The sequence below is a fragment of the Onychomys torridus genome, chromosome 14 (assembly GCF_903995425.1).
Source record: "Onychomys torridus chromosome 14, mOncTor1.1, whole genome shotgun sequence".
NCBI lineage: Eukaryota > Metazoa > Chordata > Mammalia > Rodentia > Cricetidae > Onychomys > Onychomys torridus.
Window position 1 is genome coordinate 43,713,399 of NC_050456.1, and position 27,000 is coordinate 43,740,398.

General features: G+C 38.9%; 1 protein-coding gene across 1 annotated transcript in view; it reads right to left on the reverse strand.

Moving 5' to 3' along the window:
* The window catches only part of Kcnh5 (potassium voltage-gated channel subfamily H member 5), a 303,831-nt gene that overhangs the window by 261,555 nt on the left and 15,276 nt on the right, over positions 1–27,000 (reverse strand). Inside the window, exons 2-4 of the mRNA XM_036205975.1 lie at positions 20,285–20,408; positions 6,448–6,554; positions 243–371 (exon numbers count right to left, since the gene is read on the reverse strand). Coding sequence (XP_036061868.1) covers positions 243–371; positions 6,448–6,554; positions 20,285–20,408 — 360 coding nt within the window. The remainder of the gene's footprint in view (positions 1–242; positions 372–6,447; positions 6,555–20,284; positions 20,409–27,000) is intronic.

The following is a 27,000-nucleotide window of genomic DNA, read 5'->3' on the forward strand; positions in this document are numbered from 1 at the left end:
CTATGGTAGGCGCTCAGTGAAGGCAGTCCTGGCTAGGTGTAATCCTCCATGCTAAAGCTCACTGGGTACAGAGTGTTGAAATACCAATTAGGCTGCTCCCAAATTAACTGTGCTCTATGGAATTCCTTCCTACATCTCACTAGGATGACTGCAGAACAGACAAAGGCCCTTACGAAGATTCAAAGATGGCAGATAAAAGGCTACCAGCTTCTTAGGTAGATACACTCCCTTTGGGAAATTACCTTTGGTTGAGTCATCCTCTATTGGCTGTTTGAACAGCGTGATATCCTTGAACGTACACAGGAACAAGACTACTTTCTCATGCTCGTTTCTTATTGGCGCAATTTGCATGTAGAACCAGACCGGAGTTCCTGTAGTGGAGAAAGAGGGATAAAAAGAATAAGGGAGTGTCACAGGGTCTCAGCAAGGCTTAGCTCCCTGCCCCCACCCCTTGCTGCTGCTGCTTCTGCATCAAAACAGGAGTTCTGTTACTTGAATGAATAAACAAAATAAAAAAATATATACTTTATTTAGAGTTGCTGGTACGGGCCTATAATCCCAGCTACTCAGGAGGCTGAGGCAGGGGAATCAAAAATTCAGGGTTAGTGTAGACTACAGAGTGAGCTCAAGGCCACGTTGGGCAACTTAGTAAGATGCTGTCTCAAAAGAATAATTAAAATTAAAATTAAAAATCTTACAAGGGCTGGGAATAAAGTTTATTGATAGAATACTTGTATTCTATGCACAAGGCCTTGGCTTTAATTATCAACATAAAATGAAATAACAAAAAAAAAAAAAAAAAACCATTTGACTCTGTATCAGCTACCAGTTGTTCAGATTTAACGAGAATATTTTTAACCAAAATATGAACGTTCTAAAGAAAGTACTGGGTCTCTTCCCAACTTGTGTACACAAAGGCATTCTTGCTGCTGAAGTAAAACCTGAGTCACCTTTAGGTCTGGGTCTCGAGACCTCTGTTGCTTTCCCAGACTTCATTCTGACAGACTCACTGAGTGTGATCACTCCTACAGGCCTCTCTGGTCTTGTCACTTTGACAAGTGTTTCCAATTAACAGCAATACCTGCTGCCCTGACAAGCCCAGCTCCTAGACAAACCTCTGAAATGCTGCTTCTATCCCAAGGCTCTCTCTTCAGTCAGATGGACTTCTCTGACACCTCAATGGCTTTGACTGTGTCCCCAATCACAGAAGACATCAACAAGACTTGATACCTGTTGTATACAGAGTGCTCCCTGAAACCTTCAGGGCAATCTTAAAAGGGAAAGGAAAACAGCACAGGTGTCCACCACTGCCTCCGTCCCCTCCCCCGTGAGGCTCAGCTCTGCCACATCCTTCTTCAGAGAAGAGCTACTGCGCTCTCCAGAGGGATGAGGGTTTCAGGGTTTAATGCTCAGGATCTGGACAGACCAGGGACTGACATATTGCAAAGAATGAATAGATGAAGACATGAGAAATACCCTCAGGAGAATAATTATCCACAAAGTGGCAACACATCAATAAAAAATCATTTTTAAAAATGCATTTTCCATCATATTTTTACCAAAGGTGCAATAAAGCCCTTCAAAACATTCCTTCTTAGGAACAGAAAGGGTTTTGTCAGGCTTAGGATTTGGAGAGTGGATGCACAGCTGCTGGAGGTGAGAGCTACTTGTCATTTAGATATAAGTTCTTTACAGGCTCAAGAAACCAGAGCAGAGCACTGCAGAAAGATTTATAAGGGGATGTTCAGCTCTGGCCACTGAGTCTCTTGTGGCTGTGTCAGGCCCACAGAGGGACATAGCCCTTTGCAAGACGATTGCAAAATGAGAAAGGGCCATGTAAAACAATCACATCGCCTTCCAGCCAGGCTTGATCCCTGTTTTCTGTTCCTTGTTTTACACTGTGTATCAGAACTGTGAGTGACATAGTTTTACAGATAACCATGGCCAGACGCTGCTGTGTTGATGGCCTGAGGCTGTTCCAACACAGTGAGCTAGAGGCAGAGAGGTCATAAACAAAGAGAAAGGGACATTGAAAATCCTTTTGTTTTTTTTCCAGGGCCTGCTAGAAATCTGGACAGAAAGAGCTGGTGCCACATCCATATAAAAAGGCACTTTCCAAATTCTGGCAGAGACAGGACCGTGTGAAAAGCTACTTCCCAGTATCAAGGTAGAATTTTCCAGCTCATAGGCTCAGACTTCCCCAGCACAGGGAAATATTTTCCAGTAGCTGGTGAGGTATTCTTTTCATCCTGGTGTTAAGGGTCAGATGGACAGAGGTGCATTCAGAGCAGGGCCTGGCCACCAGTCACTAGAAACATACCTCTAGGTTCTCTCTGTGCTCCAGCAATTCCAAACTTTCCCCAGAGTAGCAAATCCTCCTTTAATAAAGACACTAGATAGGAAGAATTTTTTTTAAAAAGGGGTACAAACTGAAGTGTCAATCCCTGACCAAAAAACATTCAGAAACCTCAACTGCCCCATTGGCAAAATGTGTTTAACCTAACCTAATCACATGATGGAAGTCTTGGGGGGCTTGGAATTCAGGCATCCCCAAAACAGTCTTCTACAGACACGTCAATTTTCCTATCTAACATTTTTCAAAGTCACAAAATGCACTCTTTCTGGTTTGATATGTAAAAGCTGTTTTCAGATGACCACTTACAAAATTCCTTTAAAGTTGGCTAAAATACTTGCATGCTACCCTAATGCCTATATAACACCTATTCTTTCTGTGAAAGGAAAGTAAAAAATAAAGATGGATGCAGAGAGCACAGGAAGGAGAACGGGAGCTGTAATCTATAAGGCTGTGGAGCCCCTCTTAACAGCTTATAAACCATCTTATACATCAATAAACCATTCCCTTTAGAGAGCCAGCCAGACTTGAACAAAAGTCATATAATAATTTCAAGCTATGAGCACAATGTAAAATATCTATACTATCCCAGAAGGAGAATTATAAAGATGCAAATTTCAAGTTATTACCAATATGTTTTAAAGTAAATAAACAAAACAGAATCCCCTTACGGTACTACTGACAAACTCAAACTGTGTACTTGGCTACGAAGTTTGAAAATTCAGCAGATATTTATTTGCCAAGTCATCCCAGGACTAACAGATCTATATGGAAATGAAGGGGCATAGACATTTGGGCATCCTATGAATGATGACTAAACCTTGGAGCCTGAGAGGAGAAGACCCAGAAAGTATCTACAGGCTCTACAGCAGGGCGAGCACATCATTCAGAACTGACTGTTTCCTGTGTGACAAACTGGCAGCTGAGTGTGACCCCAAACAGAAATATCTCTTCAGCCTTGATTCTAAACTGCAAGATGAACAGATTAAAGCTCTGATAGGTAAAACCATGAAAGATAATGTTCCTGTCACCCAATGCACTGCTTCTGAGGCAACGTCTGTGGCTGCTGTTATCCTTTTGTGGGTCTAGTGCTAAAAAAGAAAACCTAATTTTAATTCTACATATTCCATAAAGAATAACAGATTGAAAGAAATGGAAGGAAAAATTGTGCACCAAAAGATCTAACATATACTGAACCTAGAAAAAAATGTGTTCTGCTGAGGTTTGGGTGCCTCTCCCACTTAAGGAGACTATAGTAACCACTGAAGATGAGGATGGATTTTGTCATCATTTACCATGAAAGATACACACACACACACACACACATACACACACACACACAAACACACATTTTCAATGTATCATTTTTTTTCTTACAATATATTCTGATCTCAGTTTCTCCTCTCTCAACTCCTCCCAGATTCTCATTACCTCCATACCCACCCAACTCCATTTCTTCATTCTCTCTCTCTCTCTCTCTCTCTCTCTCTCTCTCTCTCTCTCTCTCTCTCCCCAGAAAACAAATAGGCAAATAAACAAACAAATAAAAAAACACCCAAGCCCAGAGTTTTTTAAAAAGAAAAATAAAATAAAAGCACAAGAAATACACGCATACATACACACAAATAAACCCATAAAAACACAAAGTCAGAAACCATAACATACAAGCAAAAGGCCAGTAAAAATGTCAACAGAACCATATGAGGCAAAAAGTCTACAAAAAATACCACTGAGTTCGTTTTGTGTTGGCCATCTAATACTGTTAGGCATGGGCCTTGCCCTTAAGTGTGGTTAATATACCTTGTGAGACTCCATTGGAGAAACTGGTTTTTCCTTTGCATTCAGATGTAATTTGGAGATGGCTTCTTGGTTAATGATCATAAAGGGACTCTTCATATCAAGAAGAAAAAAAATTGAGAAAGCAGCAAAAAGAAACGCAGTTCATGTGACCATGCAATGAAACCATGTGAAATAAGAAGGCTTGATGGTTGGAGACATGCACTGAGGCTTGGTGGTAGTGGTGGTTGGCTGGTTGGTTAATTGTTGTTTTAACCTCCCAGACAGGTGCGGTCCATGAGGTTCTATGTGATGACATATTTGGCAATTGACTATGTCCAGTTCTAATCCTAGAGAAGAGTCCCAACAATCAGCAGACTTTACCAGATGTGAATGGCCTGTTCAGAGGGTGATACCTATGCCCATCATTCTTCCACAGGCAACAGTCAACCTCCAGCTAAAGGTTGTATTTGTAAAGACTGACATCAAATAACCATATATCCACCTCAGTGACATTTGTATAGTAACATAAAATGTGAATCCTGTAATACCATAGTTGTGAACACACATTAGTACAAATCCTATAGAAAACCCACTCGGAAATTAATTTAAAAATTTTAATACAGACTCATCATATGTTATAGCAGTCCCACTGCTGGATATTTACCCAAAAGATTTGCAATCTGCAAGACAAAGGGATATCTGCATTCTCGTGTTCACTGCCCTGCCATTCACAATGGCCAATTTTATAATTGACTTAAATGTCCATTAACAGATGAGCTAATAAAAAAAATGAAATGTGTATACAAAGTGGAATGATCCTCTGCATTTAAAAGAATTTCTTGAGCTGGGGAGATGACTCAGTGGATAGGAATGCTTGCTGAGTAAGCATAAGAGCCTGAGTTTGGATCTCTGAACCCACATGAAAAGCCAACCACTTCTAACCCCAGCACTGGTAGAAACAGGTGAGAAGGAAGGAGCAAGAGACCAGTGGATGGATAGGCCTTCAGACTGGTTAGTCTATCTGAAAAACAGGAAATGATAGGCCTTGTCTCAAGGGGATAGAGCAGAAGATCATAGAAGATACCTAATGTCCTCCTCCGGCCTCCATTTTAAATGTACACATGTACACACATGTATATGCAATACACATGTACACACATGTATATGCAATACACATGAAAGAGAGAGAGAGAGAGAGAGAGAGAGAGAGAGAGAGAGAGAGAGAGAGTTTATAGTATTTGCAGCATCACAGAAGGAATAAAAGATCGTAAGAACTAAGTAAAAATAAGCCAGACATGGAAGACCAATAGGAAACACATACTCATTTGAAGTGGAACTTAAGTCATTTAAACACAGATCAGGCAGCAGAGGGTCTCAGCTGCAGTGTTGGGATAGGAATGAAGACAAGATGATCTAGCCATACAAAGACTGTGTGGCACATGAGAAAAGTTTCTCCATCTAGTTGTAAGATGGATTGCCCAGGATGGTGAACACGATTATTAATAACAGTGTATTGCAGACACCAAAGTTGCCAAGAGAATGATTTCCAATATTCCCACCACAAAAAGTAAATATTTGAAATGTTGAATGCTATTTGTTTGATTTAAGTATTCATATTATATTTCTAAATCATAATGTCACTTTGTATCCAATCAATATGCACAACCATGATGTTAAAAATAAAAATGTGGGTGGTTGAGAGCTCCTGTTGCCCTTACAGAAGATCTATGTTCAGTTCCCAGCATGCACACAGTAGCTCATAATCCTCTGCTTCTGCAATGTCAGTCCCTGGATATCCGACACCTTCTTCTGACCTTGGCTAGCACCAAGCACACACATTGTACACATACATACCTACAAGCAGATAACACTCATACAGATAATATATTTAATTAAATAAAAATAAAATAAATTGCTGGGTGGTGGTGGCACATGCCTTTAATCCCAGCACTGGGGAGGCAGAGGCAGGTGAATCTCTGTGAGTTTGAGGCCAGCCTGGTCTACAAAGTGAGTTCCAGGACAGGCTCCAAAGCTACACAGAGAAACCCTATCTCAAGAAAATAAATAAATAAATACAATGTTTTTGTAAAAGTAAAATAATATATACCATATTTGCTTCCATTCTTCGAGAGGATCTTCTCATAGGCAGAAACATTTATGAATTTCTCTATCTAATTTTACCAGTAACCTCTCCCCCCACACCAAGAGCAGTATCAGCACATTGTATCTTCTCTACCTTGTTGCTCAGCTACCCTTTCCTAAACTGTAACATTCAGAAAAGCCTAGCTCATCTTATTGATAATGGAAATACCTACGGTTTTTTTTGTACAGAAGAACTTCAAAACAGTTTGACTCGTAGTTGTCAAAGGTCTGCCTGACTTTCTCAATGGTCTTCTTGTCCGTCAGTTCTCCATACATGAAACTGGAAGACAAAGATCCATTTCATTTTTTGTGTCACTTTTAAGCTATTGCATAAAATCACATCATTGTCTACAATTAAGTATTTCATTTAGCCTAAAATTATGTCCCTGTACAATGAACTAAAATATGTAAACCATTATTTCCGTAATTTTTTTGTATACATTTGGCAACATGTGGCAGGATAGGTACAGGCGGTAAAATGTTAAGCCTCGTTTTTTAATCACTGTTGCTAAAACTTCTTGCTGACAGTTTTAGAAGGTATTTCCCGTGTCTGGAGAAAGGGAGAGGCAGAGAGTAGTTCCCACAGTTTCTGTACGCACAAACTTCAATTGCCATGGTTCTAGTAAACATGCTTCACACCAGCACTGTTCAGCTCTCAGTGACCATGGTATGTTGACTGTAACTGCATGAAGTACAAACCACTGATAGGTACCCGACAGCCTCATCACCCCCTTATCCATTGTTTTGCTTTCTCTGGTTTCATATGGTCAAGCATGATCCAAATTACAAATTCCAGAATATACAATTCAAAAGTTTAAAAGCATGTGTCGTTGTGAACAACGTGATGAAAGCTCCTACAATCCTGCTCCATGCCCCTGGCCCAGGGATGTAAACCCCTACTACCTGCTCAGGTATCCAAAATCTATAGGTGTCCATACACTCTACATGCTCCCCAAATGGTCTGTAACCCATGTTTCAGTTTGCAAATCAGCCACTTCAATGTGTATATTTGAGTAAAGATTTTACTTAATAATATAATAAATCCAAAATACAATAATAATGACTCTGGAAATTCAAAGTTTCCAAAGAGAAGTCATAAAATACTTCTTTAGATGAAAACTAAAAGTACAAATTTTAAAAAAAAAAATGTATTTTTGAGAGTGGCCACGTTCTACCATAATGCATTATTAGAATTGTTTTTGTGGTGATTATTATTATTGCTAATGTCTTACTATTTATAATTTGTGAATTGAATATTACAATAGATACATATGTATAGGAGAAAACAGGCTATGGGTGTCTGAACCTATCACTATTTCCAGAATCCACTGGGGAGGTGTCCTGCATCATATCTCCTAAGGATAAGAGGGAATTATTGTTGATAACAGCTGCCAATCTAGAGCCATACTCAATCGAATCATCTCCCTCAGAATCTGTTAATATCATTGACTGCATCTGCTACCTAGTTCCCACAGGCGGCGAAGCATGTAGCTACGCCACCCTCTTATCTCTCGTGACACTCTCATGCAGCATTTTTTAAAAATGGACAATAGAAAGTGGAGACTAGACAGTAAATGCTAAATTCTACCAAAGAAATGAAGGACAATAATTGTGGGGGAAAAACGTGAAGTCACAGAAGTGAAGTTACAGAAGACACAGGGGGCCATAGAAATGTTGCTGCTCTGCCAGTTGAGAGATTACACAGATCTTTGGAGGGATTTCCTGACCATCAACAAAAACAAGGAAAATGGTTCATAAATAAGTGTATCCCATCAGAGAATTCCAAAGCTAGTGTCTGGAGCAGATACATGGTGATATGGCTAGAATATGCAAAGTAAACACAGAATTGCAGAGTGAGCTTTTACATGCCACCAAAGCTGTCCACTGTGAATGGTAGAAGAAAGTCCATGGCAAGATGACTGGTAAGAGGCCACAGAAGAGATTACAAAGGAAGGAAAGGATGAAAGGAGGGAAGAACAGCCACTATTCCAACAGTGTTCACTGGAGAGAGCTAGAATGCAGAATGGCTGAACTGAAGATCTGGTGGGGCATGAGGGCTACACACAGTCAAGTAAAGAATGGAACAAAGCCTTCTATCAACTTCCCATTACCCAGGTCAAGACCAATTTAATACTAAAAGTTCTACCACAATGGGAAAATATACAGGAAAACCCCAACAGCCCACACTGGCACCCTAAGTTTTTGCTGGTGGGCAATTCTGTAGCCTCCTTGAGTCTTCAGGGAGGACATGTTATTACCTTGCTCTAGACAGATGAGGAACTCAGGTCTCTCCTACCTGGGCTGCTATTGCACATCCCCTCCCTTCCCCCTATCTGACTTCTTGTGCAGCTTCCTCTCAGGATGCTAAAGTGGCTCTACCTCCACATTTCTGCTGGAGACTTAACAGATGCACTTTGTACTATGCAGAAGCCCTGCCCCCTCTGCCATGGGAACCATACCACAAATGCCTAGGGCCCCTCTAACCTGGCTTCATTGGAATATGGTCCACAGAAATTGACACACAGTCCTCATAGTTTGCATGTGTGCTGCATTACACTTGCCTGAGCCCACTAGGTAAGCACTCATCTCTGTGTACCATACCCTCCTAGGCTGCTAGAATAGCCCCACATGACAACCCTGCAGAGAGCAACAGTCTTTATGATCCTGCTTCCCATGAACTGCTCTCACAGCCACTGATGTTACAGTTGAAGTTATTTGGAGACCACAACTGCAGTGGCCAACTTGAACTAAAACCAATACAGCCTACTAATCAGACAGAGTCAAAAGAAGTTCTTCAAATATGAAAGTCCAATACAGCCTACTAATCAGACAGAGTCAAAAGAAGTTCTTCAAATACAAAAGTCACTCAGCAGTGGAGACATGCAAATATCAGCCTAAGGAAACATGAAGTCTGAAAAAGCAAGGTAACATGATAGAGTTAAAAGAGTACAATTACTCTCCAACAAACTCCAGAGATAGGGAAATAGATAAAACATCTGAGCAAGAATTCAAAAGAATAATGGGAAGGGCATTCAATGACATACAAGAGAATTTAATAATTCTGTGAAACAAGGAAAGCAATTAATGAAATGAATAAGAAATCCAACAAAGAGAGAAATCATCAAAAGGAACCAACTAGAAACTTTGGGCGTGAAGACTGAAGTGAGTCAAATAAAAGACGTGAACAAGGGCCTCAACGACAAGACAGATCAAGCAGAAAAATGTCTGAGCTGAAAGACAGACCTTTTGAAGGGCCACTGCTACACTGGAGAAATAAAGGGGAGAAATCACTAGAAAGAACAAAGAAAGTTTCCAAGACTTATGGGGTGTGTGTAAATGAACAAATGTTCAAATTCTGACCTTTCCAGGAGGTAAGGAAAGGAGAAAGCACAGAAAAACCTATTCACATAATGAATGAGTCCCAGTTCCGTTCATTTTCCCGAATATGTCACGATTTCATTTTTCTTTATGGCTGACCAAGATCCCATTGAGTATAAGTATCGCATTTTCTTTACCCATTCATCTACCGATAGATATCGAGGCTAGTTTCATTACTCAGCTACTGTGAATGGCGAAGCAATGACCATGGGTGGGCAAGTATCTCTGTGGTGGGGCTCAGAGTCCTCTGGGTGAATAACCAGGAATGGTGTAGCTCAGGAATATGGTAGTTTTCAGGTTTTGGCAAGCTCCATACTAGGGATGGGGAATGCAGTTCAGTGGGTAGAGTACATCCCTAACAGAGAGCCCTGGGTTTCATCTCCAGCAGCCCATAAAATAGGACATGGTGGAACATGTCTGAAATTCCAGAACCAGAAGGCAAAAACAGAAGGCTCTAAAGTTCAAGGTCACCCTTGGTTACTTGATGAGTTCAAGGTCATGCTGGGCTACAATGAAAACTTATCTGAATAAAGAAAACAGAAAATGAAACTTCCACACTGACAAAGAAAATCTGGTAACTTTCTTAAGCTTAGAGAGACACACACAGGTATAGAGGAGGCCCAGGAAGCCCAAAAGACCCCAAATAGATTGGACTCAACATGTCCTCATCACTATATTTCATAGGCAAACTTCCAAAATAAAAAAGCATTCATTCATTCACACTTAACATCACCCTCATTAAATTCATGGAAGACTTTTTCAACAGAAAACTAATGGACTCCAAGAGAATTAACATCATATTAAAAGTTATGGAGAAGGGAAAAGATTGTTAAGGTAGACTAATATACTAAGAGATGCTATGGAAGAGCAAATGAGAGCTACAACAATGTCCCAGATGACAGCCCAAGGTAAAAATCAGGGAATCCATCATCCCTAGAACAACCTTAAAAAATATGCTCAAGGGAAGCTACACCTGAGGGTGGAAAAACAAAACAGCAATAGACACCCCTGTGACGAGATACAAAATACTAAAACCTTCGAGAAGAACAGTAACATAAAAGATATAGAGAATGGGACCTCATCTATACAGAGAGCAACACAGAGAAAGCCCTGAGCTCGACTGGAATGTGGCCATTTGAAACCAGAAATGAACAAAATGACACAAACAATTCTATATGTAACACTAATAACCTTGGATGAACATTGGCTGAATGGACTCAAAAGCAAGGCCCAACATGCTGCTTACAAGTGGTATACCTGAGTCTTCACCATTGAGGACACACAAACACAGAAACTGACAGAGTGGAAAAGTCACTCCCCAGCAAGCAAGCAAGAATAGCAAGCAGACTGTAAACCAAAAATGGTAGAAAGACATGGACAGGTGGTAACTATGTGCTAACAAAAGGAGTCAATGGAAGATATGTATATCTAAATAATGCTAGAACACCTCATTTTTAAGGCCAGGTGTAGTGGCACGCGTTTTTAATCCCAGCACTTAGAAGGCAGAAACAAGCAGATTTCTGTAAGTTCTAAGCCAGCCTGGCCTACATAACAAGTTCCAGGACAGCCAGGGCTACATAGAATAATCTTATATCAAAATAAAATAAAATACTCAATTTTATGAGGAAAATATTGTTATATCTAAAGGGAGAAATAGGCTACAACACAGTGATAGCTGTAGATAGCAACATCCCACTTTCATCGATGGGCAGATCATCCAGGACCCCCATAAACACTCAACAAAGAAGTATCAGAGATAAACAATGGAATAGAACAAATAAACCCAGTACAAAAAGGCCACAGATGATGATCTCTGAGCATTATCATAGTGAATGGAGAGATAATGAGACTGTGTCATACACAATCTGGACCACACTGTCCACTTGCACCCCTCACAGTCCACAAAGTACGGCATTCTTAGCCAGAGAAATTAGGCCAAAGAAAGAAAACATGATATCCAAATACAAAGAAATCAGATCATCTTGTTTGTAAACCATCATTCAAAGACCTCATTAGGAGACTATCAGGACAGGCAGCTAAATCTGGTAGTTTCAGGATACAAAACCAATATAGAAATATCAGTAGCATTTTACACACCATAATGAACTTGCTGAGAAAGGAATCACAAAGCAAGCCCATTTCTAATAGCTACTGAAAATCAAATATCTGAGAGCAAATTAATCCCAGGGAGAAAATGACCTCCACAATGAAAACTGCAAAAGGCTGAGAAAGAATTGGAAGAACACACACACACACACACACACACACACACACACACACACACACACGAAGAGATCTTACATGTGTGTGGATTAGAACAATTAATACTGCTGGGATGTCCATGTTATCAACAAAATATAGACCTTTACTGTGGCTTCCTTCACACTACTGTCATTCTTCACAGAAAGAAAAAAAATTCCTCAAATTCATAAGAAAGCACAGAATACTCCAAGGATTGAAAGTGTTCTTGAGGATAAAAGAATAAAAAGCCGAAGCCAATTACAATAAGAGATTGCAATGCACAGTACAGGACCACAGCAGCCACAATAATACAGGTACAGCGTAAATCCCAATGTGCAGACCCGGGGAGCAGAAAACAGAGACTCCAGAAGTAAGCCCACATATCTATAGCTAATGTCTACACCCAGGGAGCTAAAAACATACAGATATTCACACACTCACTCATGAACATGCATGCACACACACTCACACAATTCACACACACTCATACTCCCTCACTCATACACACACACACACACACACACACACATACTCATACTCCCTCACTCATGCACACACACTCATACATGCACACTCATACACACATACACACACTCACTCATGCACATACTCACATACATATGCACATAAACACACACACACACACACACACACACACACACACACACACATTAGAGAGCATACACAATAAAGCGTCCAGGAGAAACTAAATATCCATATGCAGAAGAATGAAACTTCATCCCTTTCTTTCAGCCTATACCCAAATCAACAGAAAATAGGACTAAAGGACTAAGTTTGGAACTGGAAATGATGAAACAGAAGACAGAGAGGGAACACTTGAAGACGGTGACGCCGGTCATGGCCAGGGTGAGAGACTCTGAAGGCACAGGCTACAAAAGTAAGTCAAATGTCCTGCCAGCCTACAGAGTGACGAGAGCTGTAGAATCTGAAAGGTTTTCATCCGACAAAGGATTGCATTCAGAATTCATAAAGAAGTTTAAATGCTCAACCAAAAATTGAACCCAATTGGAAATGAACAAATGACCTGAATTAGACACTTGTCAAACAAACAAAAATAACATCCACAGCTACATAAAGGGGGGGGGGGGGGAGTTCAACACCACTAGCTGTCGGAAATGCAAATATAATCATAATGAGATAGCTGCTCCAGTTACAAAGGCTATTGTCATGTATGAATGTATATATAATATATCTATGTATGGTATATAAAACATATTTATATATTATGAAAATACTTTCTTATAAATTATTTTATAATATAAATATGGAATATAATTATAAAAGAAAATATATACACTTTAAAAAAATAATAATATATTATAAATAACATATGCAATTATATTACACAGGTATATAAAACTATCTCTGCTCAAGGTTGCCCAGATCATACTGACGAATGGACAATGCTATGTTGTTAAGCAGATAGGGCATGTCTGTTCACTTGCATATTTTACATGAAAATGCTGACTGCTATATTGCAATTTCTCAAGCCCTGACTTAGGATGACCAAAACTCAATGCAGTTATTGAATGGTTAATGGAATTTGAAAGGACTCACATTTGAGAAGTAGCAATTATGCTATATAGCTTCTACTCATACAGAATGCTAAGCTGCCCTTTAGGAATTACAACTGACTTCTATTTTATTTCATTGGAAGGAAAATGGAATCAGTTTTACAGCAGTGACCCATCTCTCCTATGGTACCAACAACCCCTGGTATACCAGAGGACCCCTGCATTTAGAGAGCCAATTGCAAGCTATATTTAATGAGCAATTCATCAGACCCCTTCTCTCTGCTCTTAGTTTTTCATCAGCAAAATGATGACAGTGATGATATAGGTAAAGGGTAAAGATTAGGAGGATAATGTGCATGAAATTATAAATTATAACAGGTCCTGTGATGGCTGGAATACTACTGGACTGGTTCGTATGAGTGGAGGTGTAAAAACATGCCCTCAGGTCAGCTCTACCTCCTTGCATTCCCACATTCAAGGATACAAATTGGGCCACATTTGCTGAAAGATGGGTCACTGTAGCTTATAGGAAGAAACGCAGTGTTCTGTGATTTCCTCTCATGTGAACCATGAGGTTGGAGCAAACCTCCTATCTAGCCTGATCCTATATAATGATCACATTCCTGCAGTACAAGAGACTTGGTGATAAGATTTAAACTTTCTGAGTGAGGGGGCACATTCCCTTCAGGACTAGCCCAGCCTCTATAAGACTTGACTCAGCATTTGCTTTTCTTCCATTTACATCAGTTCAAGGACATCTTTGAGAAGTGTGGCTATGGCCCATAGCAGGGTTTCTTTATTCTTGCATTCTGTGTTCTCTCATCGAAATCTCATAAATAGTCCCCATTATATTTAACAGCCAAGACAGTTGTAGGGTTGATAGACTTCCAACAGAGGAAAGAATCTTCTAACTCTAAAAATAAATAATAAATAACCTTAATTATGAGCCCTATCAACCCATCTTACTTTTCCATTGGCCAGCAACGTTCCTAGAGAGAAGCATCACAGTTATACAGACACCACTCTTAAAGGGCAATATAAAACATCAGGCTATAATTCACACACTTGCAAATGCTTCATCAAAGAACTAACACAAATTGAGTTATGCTGTTGCTAAGCATGGGGTTCAGCTTGGGAACGGGGGCAACAGCAGAGTCACGAGAAAGGTGGGGGATGGGAGCCATGTAACCAAAGAGAAAAAGAGCCCTGAGAGCGAATGCTAAGGAAGAAAGATGAAACAGCAAACAAGACCATCATCTTCGGCATCTGAGAGAAGGAATTTAAAAATAATTCAAAGACATGGATCCTAACCAAAAAAAGTTTTAAAACCCATTTACTTATATGGTCCTAGAAAGATGTAGATGGAGTCACAATGGTGGGTCCATGGCATGTACGTAAAGGAAATCAGACTAGTACCGGGTACCTCTAACCTTGGGAGTTTGATTCCACTGAGGCATCTCTTCCTTCCCACAGCTTTCCTCAGTGGCCCTGCAAGAATCAGAGTGCTGAGCCAAAGGGAACCAACTGACACCCACCATTGTCGTGTCTGATGCACTCTTATGGGCTGCTGAGGTAATCATGTGTCTATAAAACTGCTTGTGAAATCTCCTAGTATGCCTCTTAGCATCTCTGCAGTGTCTAATTTGATGACTTGGGCAAAAGATTGGGAATGGCTTTCCAGTGGTAGAGGGAGGCATTTTTGAATACATCTGTCTCTGTCCTCAAGCTCTCCTACCTAGCCTACATAATTGCTCTTCCACCCCACTGTCCCAGAAACAAAAGCAGAACAGATTTCTTTAAAGTCTCCTCAAGCTAATGAAAACCAGGAGTCAGTAGTGGTTCCTACCTAACCCTTGACAATAGGTTTCAAATGCCAGAGCTCCTTCCCTTAAAACCTATAGTCCTTTAAACAACCAATACTTTTTGTGTCCTCCAACACACAACAAATAATCCAAGGCTTAGAAATTCAATTACTAGATTACAAAAACAAAATAGATCGGAAAATCCTGGGGATCCTAATATGTCATAGAATAACTTCTTATTTTCCTTTAGCAAAAACAAAAGGGAGACAGTACCATGTGTGTGTGTGTGTGTGTGTGTGTGTGTGTGTGTGTGTGTGTGATTTAACTATAAAACTTTAGGTACTACTATGACACAGCAAGGAAATAGAAAGCCAGAAGCCTTAGCCATAGTTGGGGACCACTGTGGTGATATTTTATTCCTTCTCTAACAAAAAAAAAAGCTTGCCTGAGGATCGGAGGACAAAGCCAGCCACTATACTAAATATAGAAGTCAGGCAGTGGTAGCACACACCTTTAATCCTAGCATTTGGGAGACAGAGATTCATCCGGATCTCTGTGAGTTCAAGGTCACACTGGGAACAGAACCAGGTGTGGTGGCACATGCCTGTAATCCCAGCACTAATTAACCATAGAGGTCTGGAGGTCTATACAGACAGACAGGAAGTGATAGAGCTGGGCAGAAAGAGGAAGTGAGATGGCAGGGCACATAAAGGCATATAGGTGTGAGTATACAGGAAGTAGCTCTCTCTTGAGCTGAGGATTCCCTAGCAGTAAGAATTTGTAGCTGGTTTGTTCTATTCCTCTGATCTCTCAGCTTTCACCTCAATATCTGGCTCTGGGTTTCTGGTTAATAAGACCATTTAGCAATTGTGTTACAGACCATGTCAATAGAAGTGCTCTCTGGACAGCCGTGTGAGGGAACCTTCATTGAATGTGTCTATTGCTGCCTAAGTCCATACACTCTCTGGCTCAGAGACCGTATTTCTCAGACAAGGCTGTGGTGTATATAAGGTTGCTTACCTCCAACATATTTAAGATGTAATGTGTGGCATGTTGGATGTCATAGAGAGAATGGACTTAAAAAAAAGGAAGGCTGTGACAGCCCAGCATTCAACTACAGTTGATCACAATGAAGAGGCATGTGATAGAAGGGCTAAAAGAAGTCTCAAAGACGTAACGGTGGATGAAAACTTTCAAATCATGAACAGTGCTTTATAGTGCAATCCTGTAGGTCTTAAAAATGAACTTTATTGTGTGAGGTGATTGATCACACTCCGGTGGAGTTCAGTGATTCTGAATCACTGACTATAACATAGTGAACTTTAACACTAACCTAATGTTTCTAAACCTGGGTATAATTTTATTCTTCCCTTCCTCTGTCTCCTTGCATTTTATGTCCATAGTATTTTATAAAACTACTCAGAAAAAAAGAGAGAGAGAAAGCTGCATGTTACAGAAAAAAATTAAACTCACAGCACAGATCCAGTATAATAAATATGTTTCTTCGTCTGTCTGTCTATCTTGTTTTGTCTTCTGTCCTGGAATTTGTTATTTGCTTTATCCACAGTTGTGCTTTCAGCATATGTAGTTTAGAAAGTTAGGGCTTTGCCACAATACTTTTAAACACATTTCCTACAACTAGATGTTTTTATTATTTCTAGGTCTTCACTCTCCTAAATAATGGTGCAGTCAACACAAAGTAGGTAACATTTATGTAAGAATGAGAAAGTTTAAAATGGAGATGCAGTCACACAACTCAGGCTTCCAAGGAAAGCTGTCAGGGTTGAGGTATCGTCTGCTCATTCATCAGCCACTCTGTGTAGGTCTTAAATGACTGCAATTGTCAGGTGAGCAAAACACACTCCATGTTTTGCACCAGTGAGTAAAGACTGTTTATTCAGAATGTGACCATTCTTGAAAGCATGTCTCTGAGAGGTGGAGGAGACTTGAGGGAGGACATGCTCACTGTGTTTCACAGTGAAAAAGTCCAGCTAATCCAAAATTTCCTAGAATGCTTTAACATGAGATGAAATGCCATAAATAAATCATCCTTTGAGAAAGCATGGGAGCCCTAGGTTACAGTTTCCTGCAAAAAGAAAACAATATAATTTAATAAAAAGAGATAACAAAGCACTCTCAGGTTCTGAAAATAGTGTGTTCAAAAGTGAGCATGGACTAGTGAGATGATTTAGGAGGTAAGGTCACATGGTGCTAAGCCTGACGACCTGAGTTCAATTCCTGGAGCTCACGTAGCGGAGGGAGAAAGGCAACTTCCATAAGTTGTCCTCTGACCTCCATACATGCCATGACACATGCCACATATACAGAATAGATATAGAAGATAGGTAGGTAGATAGATAGATAGACAGACAGACAGACAGACAGACAGACAGATAGATAGATAGATAGATGATGTAAAACATAGTAAAATTTATAAAGTGAACATGATGAGTTCCCTATTTTCAAGGTACTTTTGGTACTGGTGACATGACATAAAAAGTAACTCTTCTAAAAAAAGTATTAGTATGATGCACAAGCATTTTTTTATATATCTGCCTGTAGGAAGGGAAGAACCCCTATATTTACCAAATAAAACATTATAAGACAGGACAAACACATGGGACACAAGAAGGAAGGTGAACTTTAAGAGATATCCCAATAGCATCAAGCAATGGTGGCACAAATCTTTAATCCCAGCACTCGAGAGGCAAGGGCAGGTGAATCTCTGAGTTCAAGGCCAGCCTGGTCTACAGAGTGAGTTCCAGCACAGCCAGGGCTACACAGAGAAACCCTGTCTCAAAAAACTGAACAGAGAGAGAGAGGAGGGGTGTGGGAGAGAGATCTAAAAAGTAATAGTCATACTTAGAAAAAAAAACAAATAAAGCAATAGGAATAAAACCCCCAATGAGAGCTGGTAAGATGGTTTAATGGGTAAGAGCACTGAGGACCTCAGTTCAAATCCCCAACTCCCATGTAAATGCTAGGTATGGTTGCCCACTTCTGTAAACCCAGGTTTGGAGGACAGAGACAAGTAGATCTCAGGAACCCACTGGCCAGGTAGCCTAACTTAAAGAGTAAGCTCCTAGTTCAGTTAGTTCAGTGAAAGGCCTTGTCACAATAACAAGCAAATAAACAGACAAACAAATACTTAAAGTGAAGAGCAATAGAGAAAGATGCAAGATGTTCTCCCCTGGCCTCCACATGCATGAGCATAGTCATTCACATCTACACACACTTGTACATATCACACACACACACACACACACACACACACACACACACACACATACACACACACACTTTACACATACATACATACACACACACATATAAATATGGAGAGTTAATTTAAGACCAACATGATGTTTCAAACACACAAAGATGCACACAATGAACTACCTGGAGTCAAAGAAAGGATAATCACATCATACTTTGAGAATCATCTATCTTGTCAAGTGGAAAATGGCATCTGGCACAAAACTGAGATTCTAGTCATCCAAGAAGAAGAGATAGGGTGCCCGTGTGTTCTATTGGGCTCTTTATAGCACCTGTCCCACAGGGTAAGGTTGACCAGAAAGCTTCCCCTTTTCCTAACTTAAACTCTCCTAGAAACACAGGGAAACAATAACACACAACACTTTGTGTGTCACCTCCCATAACACTGAACACACCCTCAGTATTGTGTGGTTTCTCTAGCACAAAGATCAAGTTTCTATCCCATGTTCAGAAGACCAGAACTACTGAAGGTGTGGCCCATCCGCAGGCCAAGGTTTTCATTATTCTTATTTATTCTTTTGCTTCATTCTTTGGAGTGTAGACAAAAATGTAGGAATAACCTCAATAGAGAAAAAAAGAGGGTGTCTGGTGGTAGAGAGGGGAAGGAAAAGGAAGTGTGAACAGACTGTTTCTCAAGCCTTGATAAACATCAAAATTATCTAAGCTTCTGGTTGAACATGCCAACTACTGGCCCTGAACACCCAATTTGGCTAACTCTGGTTCAATAGATTTAAGAGGTGTTAGAATCTGCTTTACAAAAGTTATTTAAGTTTTTATGTGTATCATTTCAGATTTAGACTCTATGAAGATGCAGATCATTCACAGTCATATAAACCATTTGTGTGCAAGTGCCCCCCCACACACACACACCACAGAAAGAGAGAGAGAGAGAGAGAGAGAGAGAGAGAGAGAGAGAATCTCGGCATAAATAGGTAGGGAACAAAAACCAGCTGTGGTCAAGTCCTTTAACATAGCAACACATATATTTTCTCAGAACTTGAACTAAAAAGAAAAGTCCAGATCCTTTTCAGTTCCAAAATAATTTAACTCCAACACTTAGTTAAGCTAGAAATTTGAAGAAAAACTAAACCAGCGTGTGTGTAATGGGGGGAATGTCCCATCTGTTCTTACTGAAATATGGTGGCTAAGTTTTAGATTCTACATTAATTCCTTCTATATAGAATGATTTGTTTCTTTGCTTATTTTATGATTCCCTTTTATCATAATTCTCCTTCAACTTGTAGACACGACCTATTTTTAAAGTTGTCATAAGTAATACAGATGTCGGTCTCTGTTTTACATAAAACAAACCAAACAGCTAGGGTGACTATAGCAACACTATAGAGGCATAGGATTGGCTCAGTGTCAGAGCTTCTCTCTCATGCCTTCACATTCTAACGCTCTTGTGAACCATGTTCCATTTGGCTGTGTCATATTTTCTATTTTGTTAGGGATGATTTTAGCTGCTCCTGAAGTGTGGATGTCATTGGTGGCTCCCTGATCATGACTATTCCTGTGGTCACCCAGTACCTATGCTACCCTCTAGCTCATTATAGGCGGCCAAACAAATTTTAACAAGTGAATTAATTCACACATGAGCAAAATTCTTACTTTGCAAAAACTACCGGAAACAGCTCTTAAGATAAATATTTGTTGTTCACAATTAAGTCTTTTTTTTCTTTTCAAATGTAATTTTCATCCAGTCATGAGTATAGGTAAACATTCTGAGAATTTTATTCATTTTTGGAAGCGATTCCAAAGTCATTCAATCCGCCTACCTGCATGTGCTGCTTTTCTGCATGACGTCAGCGCGATGGTACCCAGAGAGTTTGCAAAAACCGTCATTACTGTAAACTACAGGCCAGTCCACAATTTGGGCATTTCCCAGTAAGAAACTTGATTCTGAGGAAGAAAGAGAGAATCACTTAGCTTTACTGAACAAACTTTTGTCTTTCGAGTGATCAAAAAGGCAATTTTTAAAAGATGGACAAATGCAATGACCGTATGCTATAAGACAAATACTACAACTTGTGCCAAAATCAAATAAGCATGATGACTGATGGTATCTGTGATAACTACAAGCTTCATATAACACACTAAAATTCCCACTGAAAACAAAGCATGGCACCTCTTTACATTCAAAGATCTTATGAAAGAAGAATATGCTTAAGAGTAAGTAGCAATAGAGACTAAACATAACACTAATTTATTAAGATGAGCTGGAGTCACTTCTCCACAAATTCAGAATAATGATGTTGTAACACAGGCAAGATAGCTACATCCCTCCAAAGAACACTATTAATGCAAATATGACTTGATGGGACAGATTCTTTGTTCATTATATTACTAGATCTTGAAAAATCTAACCTAAAATAGCATTAAAGAGTCTTCTTTGAAAATGAGATCATTCAACTCTATCACATCTTCATGTGACATAGCACCTAAAAAATATGTGTATTCTATAAAAAAGACATTGCTGCTCTATTTTACACAGAAAAAAATAGGTTTACTTTAGCCATACAATTAGTTCAAAATACTATATTTGAAAAATCCAACAGTTTCAGGCTGTAACTTTAGCAATGCTAATGGTCTCGTGATAATAAAATGAAAAAGAATTCAAATAATGCTAACACGAATTAAAACTATTTAAAATAAATATCTTAAAAGAAGTAAAAATAATATTCTTCTTTCAATCTACTATAAAATAATCTCCTTTAGGCTCATCTTTGGGTCGAATCTAAAAAATAGATATTAAATTATGGGTAGCAGGCTTGAAATCCTGACTGAGAATTGGTTCTAAAAACAACAAAGCAATTCAACATTTACTGAATGATAGTTGCCATGTGAAAGATGGGGCTCCTAATCAGATATTGGAATGAAGTAAAGGTTAAAAGAACATACTCTATGTTCTTCTTATCAAGTTTACTTATTAAGAACATAAGTAAGTAGCAATCAAAATGACCTAAGAGAATAGATACTAAATCAAGCACAGGAAAATATATGAGAAATGTCTTTTGAAGGCAATAGTGAAACAGATAAATCCTTTAGAAAACAGGGGTGCTTTCTTGACTGTCCACCCTGAGAAGACTCCTAGTAGGGACAGTTGATGAGGTGGTGGACCTTGAACAGGAAGTCACATAAAGCTAAGGAGTCAAAGGTCATAGATCTCATAACAAAAGCAAAAACTACAAAACTTTCAGAAGAAAACACAGGTGGGGAATTCAGCAGTCTTAAGGGAGACAAAAATTGACCATGCAAAACTCATAGCAATTGCCACAAAAGGAAGTGTTGGTAAATTGGGCATAATCAAGATGCAAATCAACTCTTCATCAAAGGACACTGTTGAGATAATAGAATGGAAACCTATAGCCTGGGAGAAAATATTCATAAAACAGATACCTAAAGTCCAATCCAGAATATATAGGGAATTCCCACAGAAGATGAAGCAGCCCAACTAAGAAAGCTGGGGAGATTATTTGAATAGACATCTCAAGGTGTGCCACAGCCAATAGCACATGTTCCCACTCACAAGACATGAAGAAAGTACAAATTAAGAACATAGAGATAGCCCACCACTCACCTACCAGAGCAGCTACAATGCTAATGCTAAATTTTTACTGGTGAGAATATGGGGCCCCTGGACCTAGATATTAATATAGAATGTTAAGCAAACACAGTATGTTATGATCACTTTGCAGCACAGCTTCTTGTAAAGTTAAATATTCATCTGTGACCCAGGAGGTCCACCCTACTTGTTTACTGAAGTGAAATAAAAACATACACTAACAAAAAAAGGCCATAAAAAATTTCACATCAGATTCAGTCATTGTAGTCAAACCCTGGAAACAATGTAAATCAAGAGAATGGATTTTAAATGGTGTCAAATTCCTACCAGGAGCACCACTTTACTCTAAAATGGAACAGACTTCTGATACATGTCACAATGTGGGTTAACCTAAAAAAGATCATGGGGCAGAAGATAGTCATCCATGTGAAATCTAAATACAGACAAAGCTGCAGTGGTGATAGGGAGCCACACAATGGCTTCAGGTAAATGATTATGCTAATCATCCAGGACAGTGATTTCTGAAGGGAATGAGGGGGGGACGACAGGAAAGAGAAGAAAAACTACCTGCGAGATGTAAGTGCTCACTCTCTTGGGGTGAGATGCATGTTTATCCATTTGTCCGAACTCATTATCCTATACAGTTACACATTTAACTGCACATAAGTTTAGAAAACACAGGAGGATAATAGATACTCCTTTCCCTTTGGTTCATGTTAAAAAAACAAAACAAAACACTGACATTTGAGTTAAGCCTTCGTTATGAGAATAGTTAACAGTATCCCTCTGGAGAACCTAGCTAGCATGATGAGGAAGATCAGCTGACTTCTGCAAAGATGAGTCAGAAAGCATAATTCATCTTTAAGTGCACAGTGTTTCATTTCTATATGGCATAGATTATAAACATCAAAAGTGATTTTGTTTCTTCTCTTAGCCCAGGTTCGTGTACCCTCTCTATTTCATAAGCTATACACTTAATGACCATAAGTCATGGTGGGCCATTTGGCTGCAGAGCTATACCCTGCCTTAATTCATCCTGTTTTTCAGTCTCAAATTCAAACCAATGTCAATTTGTCTTTTTGAAACCTCATCCCTCTTCATTCAGATCAGTGAGCCCAAATGTTTGCACTGTCAGATTTCAAATCCATCCCCACACTTACAAGCACCCCTCCTTTTAATATAAATATATTATTTCTTACTCCTGAAGTCTACACTATCAGTCTTAGGTCAATTCTTAATCAATTCTGAAATATTCTCATCAGTGATGTTAAAACTCTTTACTCAAAATACTTTTCCTGTATCTGTTTGCCTACCTAACACTTAGGGATCGCCTCAGCTCTCCTTTCTCTATAGCACATTCACTGAGGACTACACACACACATCCTCTTCTTGCACACATTAAACAAGTGGCCAAACAAAGTGTTATAAATATATATATATATATATATATATATATATATATATATATATATAAAATGAAATCTAGAGAATGAAATAATGTACATTCTTTTTTAAAAATGGAACTCTGTCATTTGCAGCAATGTGGGTGAACTTCAGGGGCATCAATTAATTAATTAGCTTTTCTACAGTACACTTATATATTAAAACAACATATTATTTACCATAAACATAAACAAAAATGTATACTTTTCCTTGACAATTTAAAAACAATTTTTCAAAATTTTGCAATATAATTTGTTACTTATTGATTGAAAGGATTCCCAATGTCCTGGAAACAAGGGTCCCATGTGCTTTCAAAAAGAGAGAAAGGTTAAAACCCTAAGATGCTTGCTAACCTGGGCCTTTTTTTCCCTCCCAGAAACTGCTTAGAAACACATAGTTTTCAAGCTGTTTGTAAACCAGAGTTTATTTTAAAAAATGCACACAAGGTGTGCGTCCACACAAAGGCACAGACCCAAAAGTTTCTTAACCAACATTTGCTACATGTTCTGTATTATTTTATAATCTATTTCAATTTTGAAGTGTGTTAAAATTCACCAAATCAATTCTACTCCACTTCGGTTGCATCTCACAGATTTGAAAACGTGCCTTAAACAACCCTCCAAAGGCTTTGCAGACCTCCATACATATAAACAGTTCTGCTTTCAAAACATCTGTTAGGTTTAGAACCAGAGCTCTGCTTGTTCCTTGATGGCTCTGCCATTTATAATCTATTCCTGCTGCCACTCAACCATTTCCCACCGCTCTGCAATAGGAACGTCTAAAAAAGACTGCAGCTCAGCACGTCCAGCCATCACTACCCACTAGTGGGTGATGCATTTCATTTATTTACCAATATCTCCGTGTGATAACAAAATGATTAACAAAAGCAGCCATGACAGGAGCCCCACTCTGTGGTGCATTGTTCTGATGGTGCATCCCTTGTCTTTAATCCAGGAAATATCTCCATTCCCATCTTTCTGATCATTCATCAGCCACAAGTCAGAGGATCAGAGAACCAAGGTACCTGGGTCAAAAGCAGAGCACCTGTTCCCTCAGTTCTAACTCTAGACTGAGATTTGTGCATAGTCAAACTCTTTGACTAGGGGAAACTATTGGTGGAAAGTAGATCAATTACAGATGAAAGAAAGATTGAAAGCAGCCTCTTCAGAAAGGGATTTCTCCTCTTATCGGTTTGGAGACAGGGTTGTTCATGAAAAAGAAAATACAAGTTTGAACCAAATGTGGGCAGTGAATGTTTTGCATTGTTTCAAACTATTTTTAAAATATCCACTTGACTTCCATCAATGCCATTGAATATATTAAGATATATCACAGGTACACACTACTGTTTGCTCACACCATCAATCAGAACTATAACTCAAAAATAATTTTAAGGCCATCATAAGGTTTTACAACAGTCTAGGAGATGTGTCATCTGTTCATCTTTATGCTTTGAATTTGAGATTAGTCATTTAGACTATGACAATAATCAGATTATGTCATTTCCCATCTCTTCCTGCTGGATCTTAACAATATGCTCTGGCCTTATGAAGGACAGCTGTAATGATTCTTGCTATCATCTCTGGATATTCTATAAAACCACAACTGGACATATTTTCCATATGGCTTGTATAAGTAGTCGTCAGCTGGTAAATATCCACAATAATCCAAGTCCCACTAATCACCCCAGTCACAGTCTATTCTCCACATTTAGATCAATTCTCAACTTTACCAAGAAAATAATATGAAAACACCCGGAGATTTCAAGTAAATTATCAGTTTCTACATACACAAATTAACAACAGTTACAAGCACATCTTTGGGTAATTGTGGAGACTAATAATGAGTAATATAAGCAAAATCTTTATAAACTATTAGAGCAAAAGACCTTCATAAAATATTATAGTGTGCTATCAGCAGGATTTTTTTTTCACAACTGTGCCATAACTGTAGAGACAGTGTGTTTGGGGTGTGGGGAGGAGAACCACATGTGCAAGCACTGAACCAAAAATAAATAAATGAATAAATAAAACACTTCCTCATGTTGTACCTACAAACTGAAATCTGCAGTTATATCAGGGAAAGAAAAATCACAAAATGAAACGCCAAACAGTAAGAAATAGATACAGCTAAGTTAGACAGAAGTTGTTGAGTTCATTTTACAAATTTGCATATGTATTAGGCAAAATACTGTGTGTATACACAATGTTCATATTATTATCTCCCTGAAGTCATACATTTCTTGTTTCAACAAATGAGAAATCTAATATCATTAATAAATATTAAGAACAAGAGAGCAAATTTAATTAAAATTACTTCCCAGAAATTTTAATTTCTTTTAGCTTTAAAGCAGGATAGGCAAAAGAAATTTGATTACAAAGGAATAACTCACTGCAAAGGAGACAAGTTAGAATCTAGAAGGTGGGATATTCCTAGAGTGTTAGTAGCATGATGTGGTTAAGGATATTCCCAGAATTCTAAGCAATTATCGTTGTTATCATCAGTCAGTCTTGACAAGGATTCTAGCTCAGGTGTGTCCTCACTTTCATATCACAGAAAACCATGGATTCTGGAATATTGAACTTTCCTTGCTATCCAGGCTATTCCAACCCTTAAAGATGTTTATGAACATTTCACTTCCAGAAGGCTCAAACAAACAAATACAGTCCTTATGAGGTACCTAAGAGTCAGACGTGATTCCCCACCAGGGGCTGGGATTTCAGAAGCTATGACTCTGCACCTCAGCAGATGTTTGGATAGATTTCCACAAAGGATCAGAGCTTGAAAATGCAACCTGGCTTCCTCTAAAGATAGATGTGAAATAAAGAGATCAAGATTCCCTCAAGCATTAGAAGCGTCTAACCCAAATCATAGGCCCTTGATTCAAAATGATTTTAAGGGTCATTAGAAACTTTAAAAACTAATTTAATGTGATATATATACACAACAGAGTGAGAAGGAGATAGAGAATGCTTCCATGGTTACCAGAGGCTGAAAAAGGAGAGTGGTGGGCAAAAAAATACACAGAAGGTGGGCATGGACACTGTAAGTTCTGGTGCTTTATTGCAATATGAGAAAAATAACACACTGCTGTTTACAAAATCAGTAAGAGAGAAAAATTTTGATGTTCCTATCCCAAAGAGAAGACAAATATCTGAGGTGATGGAGTCATTAAATTGATTTGGTCACCCTACAATGCATACATGCATCATGGCATCATACTGACCACATAAACACAAACACATAATTCACCAGTTAAAAGCAAGTTTGAAAAATTATAAATGTCTCTGTAGGGATTTCTTGATTCCACTTTGATTCAAGGAGACTGAAGTTAGGAACATGAGGGAGGGTTGTTCATCCCAGATCTCACACTCTGGAGTTTCTGGTTTAGTTAATCTAGAAAGGAACTCCCAAGCATTGGTATTTATTTTTAAATCTTTCCAAGTGGTTCTAATGTGCAGAGATGGAGCCACACTCGTCTAGTGT